The following is a 16,825-nucleotide window of genomic DNA, read 5'->3' as shown; positions in this document are numbered from 1 at the left end:
GCGCTTACTGTGTGCAGAGCACTGTACTAAGCGCTTGGGAAGTACAAGTTGGCAACATATAGAGACAGTCCCTACCCAACAGTGGGCTCACAGTCTAAAAGGGGGAGACAGAGAACAAAACCAAACATATTAACAAAATAAAATAAATAGGATATGTACAAGTAAAATAGAGTAATAAATATGTATATACATATATACAGGTGCTGTGGGGAAGGGAAGGAGGTAAATTTATATTAATGGCTGTCTTCCTCACACTGTAAGCTCACTGAAGGCAAGGAATGTCTATCAACTCTTTCGTATTGTACACTCCCAAGCACTTAGTACAGTGCTCTGCAGGCAGTAAGCACTCAATAGACACGATTTCACCTGTCCTTTCCCTCCAGCACTTTAGCAGTGCCCTGCACACAGTAAGTGCCTACTAGAGACTTTTACTACTATTCATTGTTTACTTCTAGGTCAGGGAGTGGGGTAGGAATCGCCATCTATTCCCCCGTTTACTTTGCCTTGTCACTGCTGACTTGAGTCCCAAGGTCTGGAATCACCAGTTCTCTTCTCCCACGAATCCCCAACTAACACTATTCACTCCTCTCAATTACTTTGTTTCTTACTAAGCTCCTCCTGCCTGTAACTCCCTCAAATTCACCAGACCACAGTTCTCCCCATCTTTCAAACACACCCATGAAATCCCACCTCAGCGGTGGGAGACTTTCCCCAATATCCTGCTCCACATACAACGCCTTTCCCAACTCCCACCACGGCACTAATGTGCTCACACCCACTGGGAGCCATTTTTCCATATCAGTAAGAGTTGTGGTGCTATTTAATGCCCACCGGCTGCAGCACCACAGAATCACAGGCTGTCCCCTGTCCACTAGCCTAAACGTGAGGGAAATGAAATATTTAACAGTAGGAAGATCATTTTTGAATACTCATATACACACTAATACTGAGGCAGAGCGGAAATACATGAAGCGCTAGGTGGATATAACTCAGGATGTTGAAAATTGCTTAGGGAAGACTTGGTGGTGGGAAGGGAGGCCCTGAGGTCGGGGAGAGTTACGGTCTGGTGGATTTGGGTAAGCGCTTAGTACAGTGCTCTGCACATAGTAAGCGCTCAATAAATACGATTGATGATGATTTGGGGAGGTGGAGGAGTTTCAGTCCAGGGGAATAGCAGAGGTGGGAATGTTTGCTTGAGGGGGCACCCCAATCAGGTGGTGAACACGAGAGGATGGGTAAAAGCGAGCTAATATTAGGTGGGCGGTGAGCAGAGCACTCAACTAGCCAGAAACACACCAAACCACCACCTCAGCAAGCTCTTTTGCCAAGCAGCATGGCTCAGTGGAAACAGCACAGGTTTTGGAGTCAGAGGTCATGGGTTCAAATCCTGGCTTCACCAATTGTCAGCTGTGTGACTTTGAGCAAGTCACTTCACTTCTCTGTGCCTCAGTTCCCTCATCTGTAAAATGGGGGTTAAGACTGTGAGCCCCACGTGGGACAATCTGATCACCTTGTATCCCCCCAGTGCTTAGAACAGTGCTTTGCACATAGTAAGTGCTTAACAAGTACCATTATTATTATTAATATTACATTGTCAAGAGTTAGTTCCCCGAGGGCAGGGAGGGAGGCTGTGCTCCAGGTGCATCTCCCAAGCACTATACTGCCCTGCATATATGCTAACAAGATCAGCAAACCCCCTGCAGCAGGCAGTCACCAACGTGCCCCTCCCACGGAACACAGACGCCAGGCTGTGGGGTGTAATGAGTTTATTACGGACATGGAGGGCCTAGAATCGCAGCTTCTGGAAAAACCACTTGTTCTTGCCCGTCTTGTACCTGTGTTGGGGAGAGGGGAGACAAAGAGAGAAACAGAGACCTGAGCATCCAAGCAGTCACCTCATTCCCAGTCCAACCCCTGAGCCCAACCCTCGTGGTGCCCTGAACACAGCTTATCCGTCTCTCCCAGCAAACTGGCAGCCTCGAGGGCAGGGACCCGGCCCCTTCCTCCCCTGGGCCGGGGGGAGGGTGTTAGTCAATCGTTTTTGAACCCTGTGTACACAGCACTGCATCACGCGTTTGGCAGAGTACAATAGAACAGACACATTCCCTGCCCACAATGAGCTTATGGTTTAGAGGAGACGGACATCAATGTAGAAAAATTAGAAATATGTACACAAGTGCTATGGGCTGGGGTGGTTAATCAATGGTATGCGAGCACCTCTGGGCAAACAGAGGTTACTTGCTGGAAAGCACCAGCAAGTAGACAATCCCTCCGTCTAGCAGGGGAGACAGCGACTGAGTCACTTTTTTTTCTTAGTATTTGTTACCTTCTCACTGTGCCTCAATCTCGCCATTCTCACTGCCGACCCCTGGCCCATATCCTACCTCTAGCCTGGAATGCGCCACTTTTCCTCATCTCCCACTCCCTTCTGCATTAACCTGACTTCCTCCCATTGTCCTTCCCTCCTCTCCCTGCCCCACAGGACGTTTGCATATATCACCAATTTTATTTATATTGAGGTCTATTTATTTGCATTAGATGTTTGTCACCCCACCCCCACCCCGGCAGACTGTGGGCTCATTGTGGACAGAGACTGTCACTCCTTATTGCTGCATTGTACTTTCCCAAGTGCTTAGTACAGTGCTTCGTACTGTAAGCACTTAATAGATAATTTAAATTATTAAATTTAATAATTGGAAGAATGAAAGTTAAGCGCTTAATATGTGCCAAACACTGTACGAAGTGTTGGGGTAGACACAAGCTGATCAGGTTGGATAGAGTCCCTGTCCCACATTTAGTTCAGTCTCAACCCCATTTTACAGATGAGGTAACAGGCACACTGAAATTAAGTGACATGCCCAAGGTCACACAGCAGACAAGCAGCAGACCTGGGATTGGAACCCAGATCCTGTATCCCAGGCCCGTGCTCTTTCCATCAGGCCACGCTGCTTCTCTCCCGTATCTACCCCCGTGCTTAGAACAGTCCTTGACACATAGTAAGCAAACAACAGATACCACAGTAGTAATAATTTACAAGAGGAGGCAAAGAGAAAGCGGAGTTACGGCCATAGGTGTGTTCCGCTTTCCCAAATTGGCAGCCCCTCCCAGACCCCAGCTCACGGTCCCACAAGGGAAGAGGCGATCGATCCATTTATTAAGTGCAGAGCACTGTACCAAGCACTTGACAGAGTCCAATACAACAAAGTTGGTAGACGTGTTCTCTATCCATGACGAGTTTACATTCTAGAGATGGATTCCAATCCCACCCCCTGAAAACACGCAAGGTCTCCACCTCACCTCTCCTCAAACTTGACTTTAGCCTCTCTCCGTGCCTTGCGCTTTAGTGCGGGATCCCGGAAGACATCCTTGTTGACCACAGTCTTGTCCAGGGGAATGTCCACGGAGTATCTGTTTGTGGGAGAGGGGAAGCTCACCAGGAGAAGGGAGTGGGTGGGGGGCACGCCCACAAATATGTTGTCGGTGGAAAAGACTGAGGGTTGCAAGAGGGTCCCAGGCAATGGCCCCAACCCCCAAATCACCTCCCTCTCTCCCTCCGTCTGGCAGCACAACGCACCTGGTGGGCATGAGGTGGTTGTAGTTGTACACCTTGACGAAAGACTTCATCTTCGAACGCTTTGCAACCTTCTTCTTGCCCATGGTTGCCGTCACTTTGCGGGGGTAGCGGTCAATGCCGGCCACGAGAGCGTGGCTGTAGGGCCGGTCCGAGGTGCCATCGTCAATATTCTGGAAATGGGGCCAGGCAGGTAAGGGAGTGGTCCTGCCGGCCACCCCCCTTCACCTCTGGGGTCACCTTGGGGTGACAGAGGGCCCCAAGCTCTGTTTCCAGCTCAGGGCTGCCCATGACAAGCTCACAGCCAGGAGAGAATTATTGGGGGCTCTCACCCTGGTCTCTCCCCCTTTCAAAGCCTTACTGGAAGCACATCTCTTCCAGGAGGCCTTCCTCTTCACCCGCTCCCTTTTGAGTCGCCCTGACTTGCTCCCTCTGTTCTTCCTCCCTCGCAGCCTCACAGCACTCATGTCCATACGTGTAATTTACTTTTTAATATTAATGTCTGTCTCCCCCCTCAGACTGTAAGCTCATCGTGGGCAGGGAATGTGCCCCTTCCTTCCTCTCCCCCCATCTTACCTCCTTCCCTCCCCCACAGCACCTGTATACATGTATATGTTTGTACATATTTATTACTCTATTTTACTTGTACATATCTATTCTATTTATTTTATTTTGTTAGTATGTTTGGTTTTGTTCTGTCTCCCCCTTTTAGACCGTGAGCCCACTGCTGGGTAGGGACTGTCGCTATATGTTGCCAACTTGTACTTCCAAAGCGCTTAGTACAGTGCTCTGCACACAGTAAGCGCTCAATAAATACGATTGATTGATTGATTGTTGTACTGTACCCTTCCAAGCGCTTAGTGCAGTGCTCTGCACACAGTAAGCACTCAATAAATGCAACTGAATGGTCTCACTTCCTGCCTCGCTATGGAACTTTACTGTGCAAGGGCCTGCCTCATTGCTGTTTTAGCTAGCAACTTATGTCAATGTCTGTCTCCCCCTTAAGACTGTAAGCTCGTGGAGACCAGGAAATGTGTGTGTACCATTATATTGTACTTTCCCAAGCGCTTAGTACAGTGCTCTGCACACAGTAAGTGCTCAATACAATTGAACGAACAGTCTCACTTCCTGCCTCGCTATGGAACTTCACTGTGCAAGGGCCTGCCTTCTTGCTGTTTTAGTTAGCAATTTATGTCGATGCCTGTCTCCCCCTTTAGATTGTAAGCTCGTGGTGGCCAGAAAACGTGTGTTTACCGTTATAGTGTACTCTCCCAAGCGCTTAGTACAGTGCTTCACACACAGTAAGTGCTCAATACAATTGAACGAACGGTCTCACTTCCTGCCTCGCTATGGAACTTTACTGTGCAAGGGCCTGCCTTACTGCTGTTTTACTTAGCAATTTATGTCGATGTCTGTCTCTCCCTTTAGATTGTTAGGTAGTGGTGGCCAGAAAACGTGTTTACAGTTATAGTGTACTCTCCCAAGCGCTTAGTACAGTGCTCTTGCACACCTCAAGTGCCCAATAAATGTAATTAAATGAATAAATGGGTCGGTCTGCACGTTCTTGGTCACTCTCCACCGCCGTCGGGGTGAATTGCCTTCCTTCCCCCTGACCTCCAGGATGCTCCGTGGGCCGACCACTCTGCTTTCCAAGCTTCCGTACCACCGGGAAGCCTCGCCACCCCGTTCTGCTTTCCCCCACGCCAACGGGAAAGAGAAAACCACCTACAGTATGAGGCCTCCACAAAACCTCGTTGAGGCTTGCAGTCGCCGTTGCCGTGGATTCTGAATCACGAGGAACCTGAAGTTCTGTTCCTCTAGCCACGGCCACCCCCCTTCACCTCTGGGGTCACCTTGGGGTGACAGAGGGGGTGGATAATGCAGTCGTCTTTTACGTTGTTTTAACACCTCGCTTCGTTAATCCAGACGTCCACCTATAGTCCCCCGTCGTGGACTCTTCGAGGGACTGGATCAATCCGTCAATCGTATTTATTGAGCGCTTACTGTGTGCAGAGCCGCTTGGGAAGTACAAGTTGGCAACACAGAGAGGCAGTCCGATTCCCAACCGCATACCCTTTCCCAGTTTCTTGGTGTGGTGTCTCACAACACCGATTACTTGTACTTCCCAAGCGCTTAGTCCAGTGCTCTGCACACAGTAAGCGCTCAATAAATACTTTTAGACTGTGAGCCCACTGTTGGGTACGGACTGTATACGTTGCCAATTTGTACTTCCCAAGCGCTTAGTACAGTGCTCTGCACATAGTAAGCGCTCAATAAATACGATTGATGATCATGATAAATACGAAACACCGATTACTTGTACTTCCCAAGCGCTTAGTCCAGTGCTCTGCACACAGTAAGCGCTCAATAAATACTTTTAGACTGTGAGCCCACTGTTGGGTAGGGACTGTCTCTATATGTTGCCAATCTGTACTTCCCAAGCGCTTAGTCCAGTGCTCTGCACAGAGTAAGCGCTCAATAAATACGATTGATGATGAGGATAAATACGAAACACCGATTACTTGTACTTCCCAAGCGCTTAGTCCAGTGCTCTGCACACAGTAAGCGCTCAATAAATACTTTTAGACTGTGAGCCCACTGTTGGGTAGGGACTGTCTCTATATGTTGCCAATCTGTACTTCCCAAGCGCTTAGTACAGTGCCCTGCACATAGTAAACGCTCAATAAATACGATTGATGATGCTGATAAATACGAAACACCTATTACTTGTACTTCCCAAGCGCTTAGTCCAGTGCTCTGCACACAGTAAGCGCTCAATAAATACTTTTAGACTGTGTGCCCACTGTTGGGTAGGGACTGTCTCTATATGTTGCCTATTTGTACCTCCCAAGCGCTTAGTCCAGTGCTCTGCACACAGTAAGTGCTCAATAAATACTTTTAGACTGTGAGCCCACTGTTGGGTAGGGACTGTCTCTATATGTTGCCAATCTGTACTTCCCAAGCGCTTAGTACAGTGCTCTGCACAGAGTAAGCGCTCAATAAATACGATTGACGATGATGATAAATACGAAACACCGATTACTTGTACTTCCCAAGCGCTTAGTCCAGTGCCCTGCACACAGTAAGCGCTCAATAAATACTTTTAGACTGTGAGCCCACTGTTGGGTAGGGACTGTCTCTATATGTTGCCAATCTGTACTTCCCAAGCGCTTAGTACAGTGCTCTGCACGGAGTAAGCGCTCAATAAATACGATTGATGATGATGATAAATACGAAACACCAACTACTTGTACTTCCCAAGCGCTTAGTCCAGTGCCCTGCACACAGTAAGCGCTCAATAAATACTTTTAGACTGTGAGCCCACTGTTGGGTACGGACTGTCTCTATATGTTGCCAATCTGTACTTCCCAAGCGCTTAGTACAGTGCTCTGCACATAGTAAGCGCTCAATAAATACGATTGACGATGATGATAAATACGAAACACCTATTACTTGTACTTCCCAAGCGCTTAGTCCAGTGCTCTGCACACAGTAAGCGCTCAATAAATACTTTTAGACTGTGAGCCCACTGTTGGGTAGGGACTGTCTCTATACGTTGCCAATCTGTACTTCCCAAGCGCTTAGGACAGTGCTCTGCACAGAGTAAGCGCTCAATAAATGCGACTGATGATGATAAATACGAAACACCGATTACTTGTACATCCCAAGCGCTTAGTCCAGTGCTCTGCACACAGTAAGCGCTCAATAAATACTTTTAGACTGTGAGCCCACTGTTGGGTAGGGACTGTCTCTATGATGTTGCCAATTTGTACTTCCCAAGTACAATGCTCTGCACATAGTAAGCGCTCAATAAATACGATTGATGATGTTGATGATGATAAATACGACTGATTAATTGATTACTTATCAGGCCAGGCCTCCCTCCTCCCCCCAGTACCTTCACGATCACGGCTTTTCTTCCCGAGTATCGTCCGGCCAGGACCAGCACCACCTTCCCGGGTTTCATGAACTTGCCCATGTCTGTCTAGGGGGAAAACATGGAGGTGATGATGGGGTGCGGAGGGGCCCTGACCCCCGCGGCCCCCGGGCGGCTGCATCCCGCGGGCCCGGCGGGGCATCGTGGCGGCGCCGGCCCCGGGGGAGTCCGGGGCGCCGCTCCCTCCCGCCCCGCGGGCCCCGGAGAGGCGGATGGCGGCGGATGGCGACGGATTAAAGGGCGGCCGAAACCCCGCGCTCACCTCCGCGGCCCCGGCGACCAAGGAAAGAGGAAAAGGCGGGCCGAAGGACGGATGACGCTGCGCGCGCAGGGTGGGGTGACGTCACTTCCGGCCCCGCCCTGCCGGGCGCCCTGTGAGGAGACCAACCCCTTCATCAGTCAATCAAGAGGATCATCATCATCAATCGGATTTATTGAGCGCTTACTATGTGCAGAGCACTGTACTAATCAATCAATCAATCAATCGTATTTATTGAGCGCTTACTATGAGCAGAGCACTGTACTAAGCGCTTGGGAAGTCCAAATTGGCAACATAGAGAGACAGTCCCTACCCAACAGTGGGCCCACAGTCTAAAAGGGGGGGACAGGGAGCAAAACCAAACATACTAACAGAATAAATAGAATAGATATGTACAGGTTAAGTAAATAAATAAACAAATAGAGTAATAAATATGTACAAACATATATACATATATACAGGCGCTGTGGGGAAGGGAAGGAGGTAAGATGCGTTATGATAATAATAGTAACAATAATAAGGATTTATTAAAAGCTTACTATGTGCAAAGCGCTGTTCTAAGCGCTGGGGGCGTTACAAGGTGACCAGGTTGTCCCGCGGGGGGTGCTCACTGTCTTAATCCCCATTTTACAGATGAGGGAACTGAGGCACAGGGAAGTTCTGACTTGCCCAAATAATAATAATAATAATAATGGCATTTATTAAGCGCTTACTATGTGCAAAGCAAGTGACTTGCCCAAATAATAATAATAATGACGATGGCATTTATTAAGCTCTTACTATGTGCAAAGCACTGTTCAGGGGGCTCACACTCTTAATCCCCATTTTACAGATGAGGGAACTGAGGCATAGGGAAATTCTGACTTGCCCAAATAATAATAATGGCATTTATTGAGCGCTTACTATGTGCAAAGCACTGTTCTAAGCGCTGGGGGCGTTACAAGGTGACCAGGTTGTCCCACGGGGTGGGGGGCTCACAGTCTTAATCCCCATTTTACAGATGAGGGAACTGAGGCACAGGGAAGTTCTGACTTGCCCAAATAATAATAATAATGGCATTTATTAAGCGCTTACTATGTGCAAAGCACTGTTCTAAGCCCTGGGGGCGTTACAAGGTGACCAGGTTGTCCCACGGGGTGGGGGGCTCACAGTCTTAATCCCCGTTTTATAGAGGAGGGAACTGAGGCACAGGGAAGTTCTGACTTGCCCAAATAATAATAATAATAATAATGATAATAATAATAATAATAATAATGCCATTTATTAAGCGCTTACTATGTGCAAAGCAAGTTAAGTGACTTGCCCAAATAATAATAATAATAATGATAATAATAATGACGATGGCATTTATTAAGCTCTTACTATGTGCAAAGCACTGTTCGGGGGGCTCACACTCTTAATCCCCATTTTACAGATGAGGGAACTGAGGCACAGGGAAGTTGTGACTTGCCCAAATAATAATAATAATAATAATGACGATGGCATTTATTAAGCTCTTACTATGTGCAAAGCACTGTTCTAAGCGCTGGGGACGTTACAAGGTGACCAGGTTGTCCCACGGGGGGCTCACACTCTTAATCCCCATTTTACAGATGAGGGAACTGAGGCACAGGGAAGTTGTGACTTGCCCAAATAATAATAATAATAATGACGATGGCATTTGTTAAGCTCTTACTATGTGCAAAGCACTGTTCTAAGCGCTGGGGACGTTACAAGTTGACCAGGTTGTCCCACGGGGGGGCTCACAGTCTTAATCCCCATTTTACAGATGAGGGAACTGAGGCACAGGGAAGTTCTGACTTGCCCAAATAATAATGATAATAATAATAATAATAATAATGGCATTTATTAAGCGCTTACTATGTGCAAAGCAAGTTGTGACTTGCCCAAAAAATAATAATAATAATAATAAAGATGATGGCATTTATTAAGCTCTTACTAAGTGCAAAGCACTGTTCGGGGGGCTCACACTCTTAATCCCCATTTTACAGATGAGGGAACTGAGGCACAGGGAAGTTCTGACTTGCCCAAATAATAATAATAATAATAAGAATGACGATGGCATTTATTAAGCTCTTACTATGTGCAAAGCACTGTTCTAAGCGCTGGGGAGGTTACAAGGTGACCAGGTTGTCCCACGGGGGGCTCACACTCTTAATCCCCATTTTACAGATGAGGGAACTGGGGCACAGGGAAGTTCTGACTTGCCCAAATTATAATAATGGCATTCATTAAGCGCTTACTATGTGCAAAGCAAGTTGACTTGCCCTAATAATAATAATAATAATAATAGTAATAATAATAATAATAATAATGACGATGGCATTTATTAAGCTCTTACTTTGTGCAAAGCACTGTTCTAAGCCCTGGGAACGTTACAAGGTGACCAGGTTGTCCCACGGGGGGGGCTCACAGTCTTAATCCCCATTTTACAGATGAGGGAACTGAGGCACAGGGAAGTTCTGACTTGCCCAAATTAATAATAATAATAATAATAATAATAATAATAATAATAATAATAATGGCATTTATTAAGCGCTTACTATGTGCAAAGCAAGTTAAGTGACTTGCCCAAATAATAATAATAATGACGATGGCATTTATTAAGCTCTTACTATGTGCAAAGCACTGTTCAGGGGGCTCACACTCTTAATCCCCGTTTTACAGATGAGGGAACTGAGGCACAGGGAAGTTCTGACTTGCCCAAATAATAATAATGGCATTTATTAAGCGCTTACTATGTGCAAAGCAAGTTAGGTGACTTGCCCAAATAATAATAAAAATAATAATAATAATAATGACGATGGCATTTATTAAGCTCTTACAATGTGCAAAGCACTGTTCTAAGCGCTGGAGACGTTACAAGGTGACCAGGTTGTCCCATGGCGGGGGCTCACAGTCTTATTCCCCATTTTACAGATGAGGGAACTGAGGCACAGGGAAGTTCTGACTTGCCCAAATAATAATAGTAATGGCATTTATTAAGCGCTTACTATGTGCAAAGCAAGTTAGGTGACTTGCCCAAATAATAATAATAATAATGACGATGGCATTTATTAAGCACTTACTATGTGCAAAGCACTGTTCTAAGCGCTGGGGATGTTACAAGGTGACCAGGTTGTCCCACGGGGGGCTCACGGTCTAAATCCCCATTTTACAGATGAGGGAATTGAGGCACAGGGAAGTTCTGACTTGCCCAAATAATAATAATAATAATAATAATAATAATGGCATTTGTTAAGCGCTTACTATGTGCAAAGCACTGTTCTAAGCGCTGGGGAGGTTACAAGGTGACCAGGTTGCCCCACGGGGGGCTCACAGTCAATCTCCATTTTACAGATGAGGGAACTGAGGCACAGGGAAGTTGTGACTTGCCCAAATAATAATAATAATAATGACGATGGCATTTATTAAATGCTTACTATGTGCAAAGCACTGTTCTAAGTGCTGGGGGCAAGGTGACCAAGTTGTCCCACGGGGGGCTCACGGTCTTAATCTCCATTATACAGATGAAGGAACTGAGGCACAGGGAAGTTGTGACTTGCCCAAAAATAATGATAATAATAATAATGATGGCATTTATTAAGCACTTACTATGTGCACAGCACTGTTCTAAGCGCTGGGGACATTACAAGGTGACCAAGTTGTCCCACGGGGGGCTCACAGTCTTAATCTCCATTTTACAGATGAGGGAACTGAGGCACAGGGAAGTTAAGTGACTTGCCCAAATAATAATGATGGCATTTATTAAGCGCTTACTATGTGCAAGGCACTGTTCTAAGCGCTAGGGAAGTTACAAGGTGATCAGGTTGTCCCACATGGGGCTCACAGTCTTAATCCCCATTTTACAAATGAGGTAACTGAGGCACAGAGAAGTGAAGTGACTTGCCCAAGTCACACAGCTGACAAGTGGAGGAGCCGGGACTTGAACCCATGACCTCCGACTCCAAAGCCCGGGCTCCTTCCGCAATCAATCAATAGGATGTATTCATACGATTGATTGATTGATATGTTGCCAACTTGGACTTCCCAAGCGCTTAGTACAGTGCTCTGCACACAGTAAGCGCTCAATAAATACGATTGAATGAATGAATGAATGAAGCGCCGACTCACGTAGAGCACAATTCTTCAGCTCTTGGGAGAGGACCCCTTTCAATAATTCTATTTCTCTATTTCGATGGTATTGACACCTGTCTCCTTGTTTGATTTTGTTGTCTGTCTCCTCCTTCTAGACTGTGAGCCCGTTGTCGGGTGGGGACCGTCTCTATCTGTTGCCAATCAATCAATCAATCATATCTATTGAGCGCTTACTGTGTGCAGAGCGCTGTACTAAGCGCTTGGGAAGTACAAGTTGGCAAACATATAGAGACAGTCCCTACCCAACAGTGGGCTCAATGTGTACTTCCCAAGCGCTTAGTCCAGCACTCTGCACACAGTAAGTGCTCAATAAATGTGATTGAATGAATGAATAAATATGAATGAATGAATGAATGGGTAGAGTTTGTCTCTGTTGCTGAATTGTAATAATAATAATGATGGCATTTGTTAAGCGCTTACTATGTGCGAAGCACTGTTCTAAGCGCTGAGGGGGATACAAGGTGATCAGGTTGTCCCACGTGGGGCTCCCAGTCTTCATCCCCATTTTACAGATGAGGTAACTGAGGCTCAGAGAAGTGAAGTGAATTGCCCAAGGTCACACAGCAGGCATGTGGCAGAGCCGGGATTAGAACCCATGACCTCTGACTCCCAAGCCCGGGCTCTTTCCCCTGAGCCACGCTGTTTGTCTACTTTCCAAGCCCTCAGTACAGTGCTCTGCACACAGTAAGCGCTCAATGAACGACTGAATGAATGAATGAATAGGTAGGGATTGTCTCTATCTGTTGCTGAATTGTAATAATAATAATAATAATGATGACATTTGTTAAGCGCTTACCATGTGCGAAGCACTGTTCTAAGCGCTGAGGGGGATACAAGGTGATCAGGTTGTCCCACGTGGGGCTCCCAATCTTCATCCCCGTTTTACAGATGAGGTAACTGAGGCTCAGAAGTGAAGTGACTTGCCCAAGGTCACACAGCAGGCATGTGGCGGAGCCGGGATTAGAACCCATGACCTCTGACTCCCAAGCCTGGGCTCTTTCCATTGAGCCATGCTGTTTGTCTACTTTCCAAGCACTCAATACAGTGCTCTGCACCCAGTAAGTGCTCAATGAATGACTGAATGAATGAATGAATAGGTAAGGATTGTCTCTATCTGTTGCTGAATTGTAATAATAATAATAATAATAATGATGGCATTTGTTAAGCGCTTACTATGTGCGAAGCACTGTTCTATGCGCTGAGGGGGATACAAGGTGATCAGGTTGTCCCACGTGGGGCTCCCAGTCTTCATCCCCATTTTACAGATGAGGTCACTGAGGCTCAGAGAAGTGAAGTGAATTGCCCAAGGTCACACAGCAGGCATGTGGTGGAGCCGGGATTAGAACCCATGACCTCTGACTCCCAAGCCCGGGCTCCTTCCACTGAGCCACGCTGTTTCTTTACTTTCCAAGCCCTCAGTACAGTGCTCTGCACACAGTAAGCACTCAATTGAATGAATGAATGAATCCCCATACTCAGTCACCAAATCCTGCAGGCCTAGTGGATGGAGCTCAGGCCCATGAGTAATAATAATTATGGTATTTGTTAAGCGCTTACTAAGTACCATGCACTGTTCTAAGCGCTGGGGTAACATACAAGATAATTGGGTTGTCCTACTTGGGGCTCACAGTCTTAATCCCCATTTTACAGCTGAAGGAACTGAGACACAGAGAAGTTAAGTGACTTGCCCAAGGAAACACAGCAAAGTGGCAGGGCTGGGATTAGAACCCATGACTTTCATTCAATCATTTATTAAGCACCTACTGCGGACAGACCTTCTGACTCCCAAGCCCTTGCTCTATCCACGAGGCCATCTCAGGAGGATCTGGGTTCTCAGCCACTTGTCTACTGTGTGATCTTGGGCAAATCGCTTCACTTTTCTGCCTCAGCTCCCTCATCTGCAAAATGGGGATTAAGACTGTGAGCACCTCCCCTCCTTCAAAGCCTTACCGAGGGCACAAAATACTAATAATAACAGTCATGGTATTGGTTAGGCGCTTACTATGTGTCAAGCACTGTTCTAAGCACTGGGGTATCATCATCATCATCATCAATCGTACTTATTGAGCGCTTACTATGTGAAGAGCACTGTACTAAGCGCTTGGGAAGTACAAATTGGCAACATATAGAGACAGTCCCTACCCAACAGTGGGCTCACAGTCTAAAAGGGGGAGACAGAGAACAAAACCATACTAACAAAATAAAATAAATAGAATAGATATGTACAAGTAAAATAGAGTAATAAATATGTACAAACATATATACATATATACAGGTGCTGTGGGGAAGGGAAGGAGGTAAGATGGGGGGATGGAGAGGGGGACGAGGGGGAGAGGAAGGAAGGGGGTAGATACAAGGAAATCAGGTTGTCCCACATGGGGCTCACAGTCTTAATTCCCATTTTAGAGATAACTGATGCACAAAGAAGTTAAGTGGCTTGCACTTGCAGACAAGTGGCGGAGCCGGGATTAGAACCCACGTCCTCTGACTCCCAAGCCCGTGCTCTTTCCACTAAATCACGCTGCTTTTCTTTTTAAGGCACTCAATCCGCTCTTTCCCTCTCCTGGGGTAGAAACTAGAGCACACTTAGTTCCTCTTGCTGGGCCTCATTCTCGGCTCTCCTGCCCCTGAACTCTAGTTCACAGCCTCCCCTTGGCCCGGACCTCCCTCCCTCTCCTTTCACAGACCACACAGACTGGGAGCCCGTTGTTGGGTAGGGACCCTCTCTACATGTTCCCGACTTGTACTTCCCAAGCGCTTAGTACAGTGCTCTGCACACAGTAAGCGCTCAATAAATACGATTGAATGAATGAACGTCCTCTCCCAGGGGCTTGCCCTCAGTGGTATCCTGAGGTTTTCTTTCCCAGCTGCTGCAGTCCCTGCGGCGGAGCGGGACGGTGTCTTGGTGGGCCCCGGCCTCATTCCCAGTTAGCAAGGAGCCCCTGCGCAGCTCCAGAGAGGGACTGGGGGTGTCCATGCTGGAATACAGATGGGTCTGTAGGGCCTCCAGAGCCCACCTCCTCCAAGGAGCCCTCCCTCATAAAGGAAACATTTTTTGGCCCCATGCCTGGCCAGAGTGATCACGCTGGGGACACTATTGGACCGGTGATGCTGAGCCCACGTGGCACAATGGCTAGAGCACAGACCCGGGAATCAGAAGGTCACGGGCTCTAGTCAGGCCCTGCCACTTGTCTGCTGTTGGCCTTGGGCAAGTCACTTCACTGTGCCTCAGTTACCTCATCTGTAAAATGGAGATTAAGACTATGAGCCCTATAATAATGGTATTTATTAAGCACTATGTGCAAAGCACTGTTCTAAGCGCTGGGGAGGTTACAGGGTGATCAGGTTGTCCGACGGGGGGCTCACAGTCTTAATCCCCATTTCATAGATGAGGTAACTGAGGCACAGAGAAGTGACTTGCCCGAAGTCACACAGCTGACAATTGGCAGAGCCCGGATTTGAACCCATGACCTCTGACTCCAAAGCCCGTGCTCTTTCCACTGAGCCACGCTGCTTCTCTGTGGAACAGGGACTATGTCCAACCTGATACGCTTGTATCCACCCCCAGAGCTTAGTACAGTGCCTGGCACATAGTAAGCGCTTAATACCAAATTATTCCTGCTCTCACTTGCCCCAGCTACGTGGGGAGGTCAGAGTAGCGGGGAATGTGATGGGAAGGACTCTGCTTTCAGAAGGGAAAGGAGGGTATCTGCCCACCCCCATGACTTCGATCCCACCAACCTCCCCGGGGCCGCTCTGACCTCCAGCCACTGGGAAGCCTTTGGGGACGATGGGCTACTGCTGCCCCACTCCCTCAACTTCCATGGGCCGGGATTTGAACCCATGACCTCTGACTCCAAAGCCCGTGCTCTTTCCACTGAGCCACGCTGCTTCTCTGTGAGTAAGACTGTGAGCCCCCCGTGGGACAACTTGATCACCTTGTATTCCCCCCAGCGCTTAGAACAGTGCTGCGCACATAGTAAGCGCTTAACAAATGCCACCATTATTATTATTATTATTATGCCCAGGGGCTGAGAGTGACAGGCTGACAGCAGAGCTAAGGACTGGCTCTTTTAGACTGTGAGCCCACTGTTGGGTAGGGACTGTCTCTATATGTTGCCAATTTGTACTTCCCAAGCACTTAGTACAGTGCTCTGCACATAGTAAGCGCTCAATAAATACGATTGATTGATTGATTGATTGATTGAGGGAGGAGCTGGGCCTCCTGGGAGGCAGAAGGCCCCGCAGGCAGGCGGCAGCAGCCAGCCCAGGCTGGGCCAGGCCAGGTTGAGGTTCTGTCACAGAGGAGTGGGATGCCAAGAGCCAGAGTCAAACCAGCAGGGCCCTGGACGTTGTGAGGAGCAGGCAGGCACACATGCGTGGAAACACCCCCCCCACCCCAACCCCTCGCTATCCCCCCAGCCCATGCGGCTGTTCTCTTCTGCAGCACTGGTGGTGGTAGTGGCAGCAGCAGCAGCAGGAAAGGGGCCGTGGCTCACGTCGGCCTTTCCTACCTCCAAGGGCAGAGCGACCAACTCGGGGGGGTAGGGAGGTGCTGGGAGGCCCCGGCCCAGCCCTCGGCCCGCAGAGGGATGAAAGGGCAGATGCGGCTTCCCATAAACGCTGGCTTTATTGGGAACCGGAGCGAGGCAGGTTCGGAACCGGAGCCGACCCTGACCGAGATCCGGAACCGGCAGCTGAAAGCAGACTCCACGGTGGCCGGCCGCGCTCGGGCCCCTGGCTGCCGCCGTGTCGCTTCACGGGCCCCCGGACCTGGAGTTCCATCAGCTCTGGCCTCCCCGGTGGGGGGCCGCTGGTTTCCCCTCGTGGATAGTACGGGAGAAACCCTTCCGGCCGGCGGGGGTGGCCACCCAGACCCGCAGCATGGTGAGCGGGGGCGTGGGAACCGGGTGCCGGGGGC

At 48.2% G+C, this 16,825-nt stretch overlaps 1 protein-coding gene across 1 annotated transcript; it reads right to left on the bottom strand.

The window, feature by feature from the left end:
* Positions 1-1,749: 1,749 nt before the first annotated feature.
* On the bottom strand, positions 1,750-7,828 carry RPL27 (ribosomal protein L27). Its single transcript, XM_038753871.1, has 5 exons — positions 7,771-7,828; positions 7,470-7,556; positions 3,575-3,744; positions 3,298-3,408; positions 1,750-1,835 (listed from the first exon to the last, which is right to left on the bottom strand). The coding sequence occupies exons 2-5, from the start codon at positions 7,548-7,550 to the stop codon at positions 1,787-1,789; spliced, it is 411 nt and encodes a 136-aa protein (XP_038609799.1). The 5' UTR covers positions 7,551-7,556; positions 7,771-7,828; the 3' UTR covers positions 1,750-1,786.
* Between the last annotated feature and the right edge of the window lie 8,997 nt (positions 7,829-16,825).

The sequence above is a fragment of the Tachyglossus aculeatus genome, chromosome 11 (genome assembly GCF_015852505.1).
Source record: "Tachyglossus aculeatus isolate mTacAcu1 chromosome 11, mTacAcu1.pri, whole genome shotgun sequence".
Taxonomy (NCBI): Eukaryota; Metazoa; Chordata; class Mammalia; order Monotremata; family Tachyglossidae; genus Tachyglossus; species Tachyglossus aculeatus.
The sequence above is the reverse complement of the archived record's forward strand: the minus strand, read 5'-3'. Positions and strand labels throughout refer to the sequence as shown.

Excerpts from the sequence above, each read along its gene's own strand:
- RPL27 (XM_038753871.1), bottom strand. The coding sequence starts at position 7,550 with ATGGGCAAGTTCATGAAACCCGGGAAGGTGGTGCTGGTCCTGGCCGGA. Across the intron at positions 3,409-3,574 it reads AACCACCTCATGCCCACCAG|ATACTCCGTGGACATTCCCC; the intron begins GTGCGTTGTGCT and ends TCCCACAAACAG. Across the intron at positions 1,836-3,297 it reads AAAGTCAAGTTTGAGGAGAG|GTACAAGACGGGCAAGAACA; the intron begins GTGAGGTGGAGA and ends TCCCCAACACAG.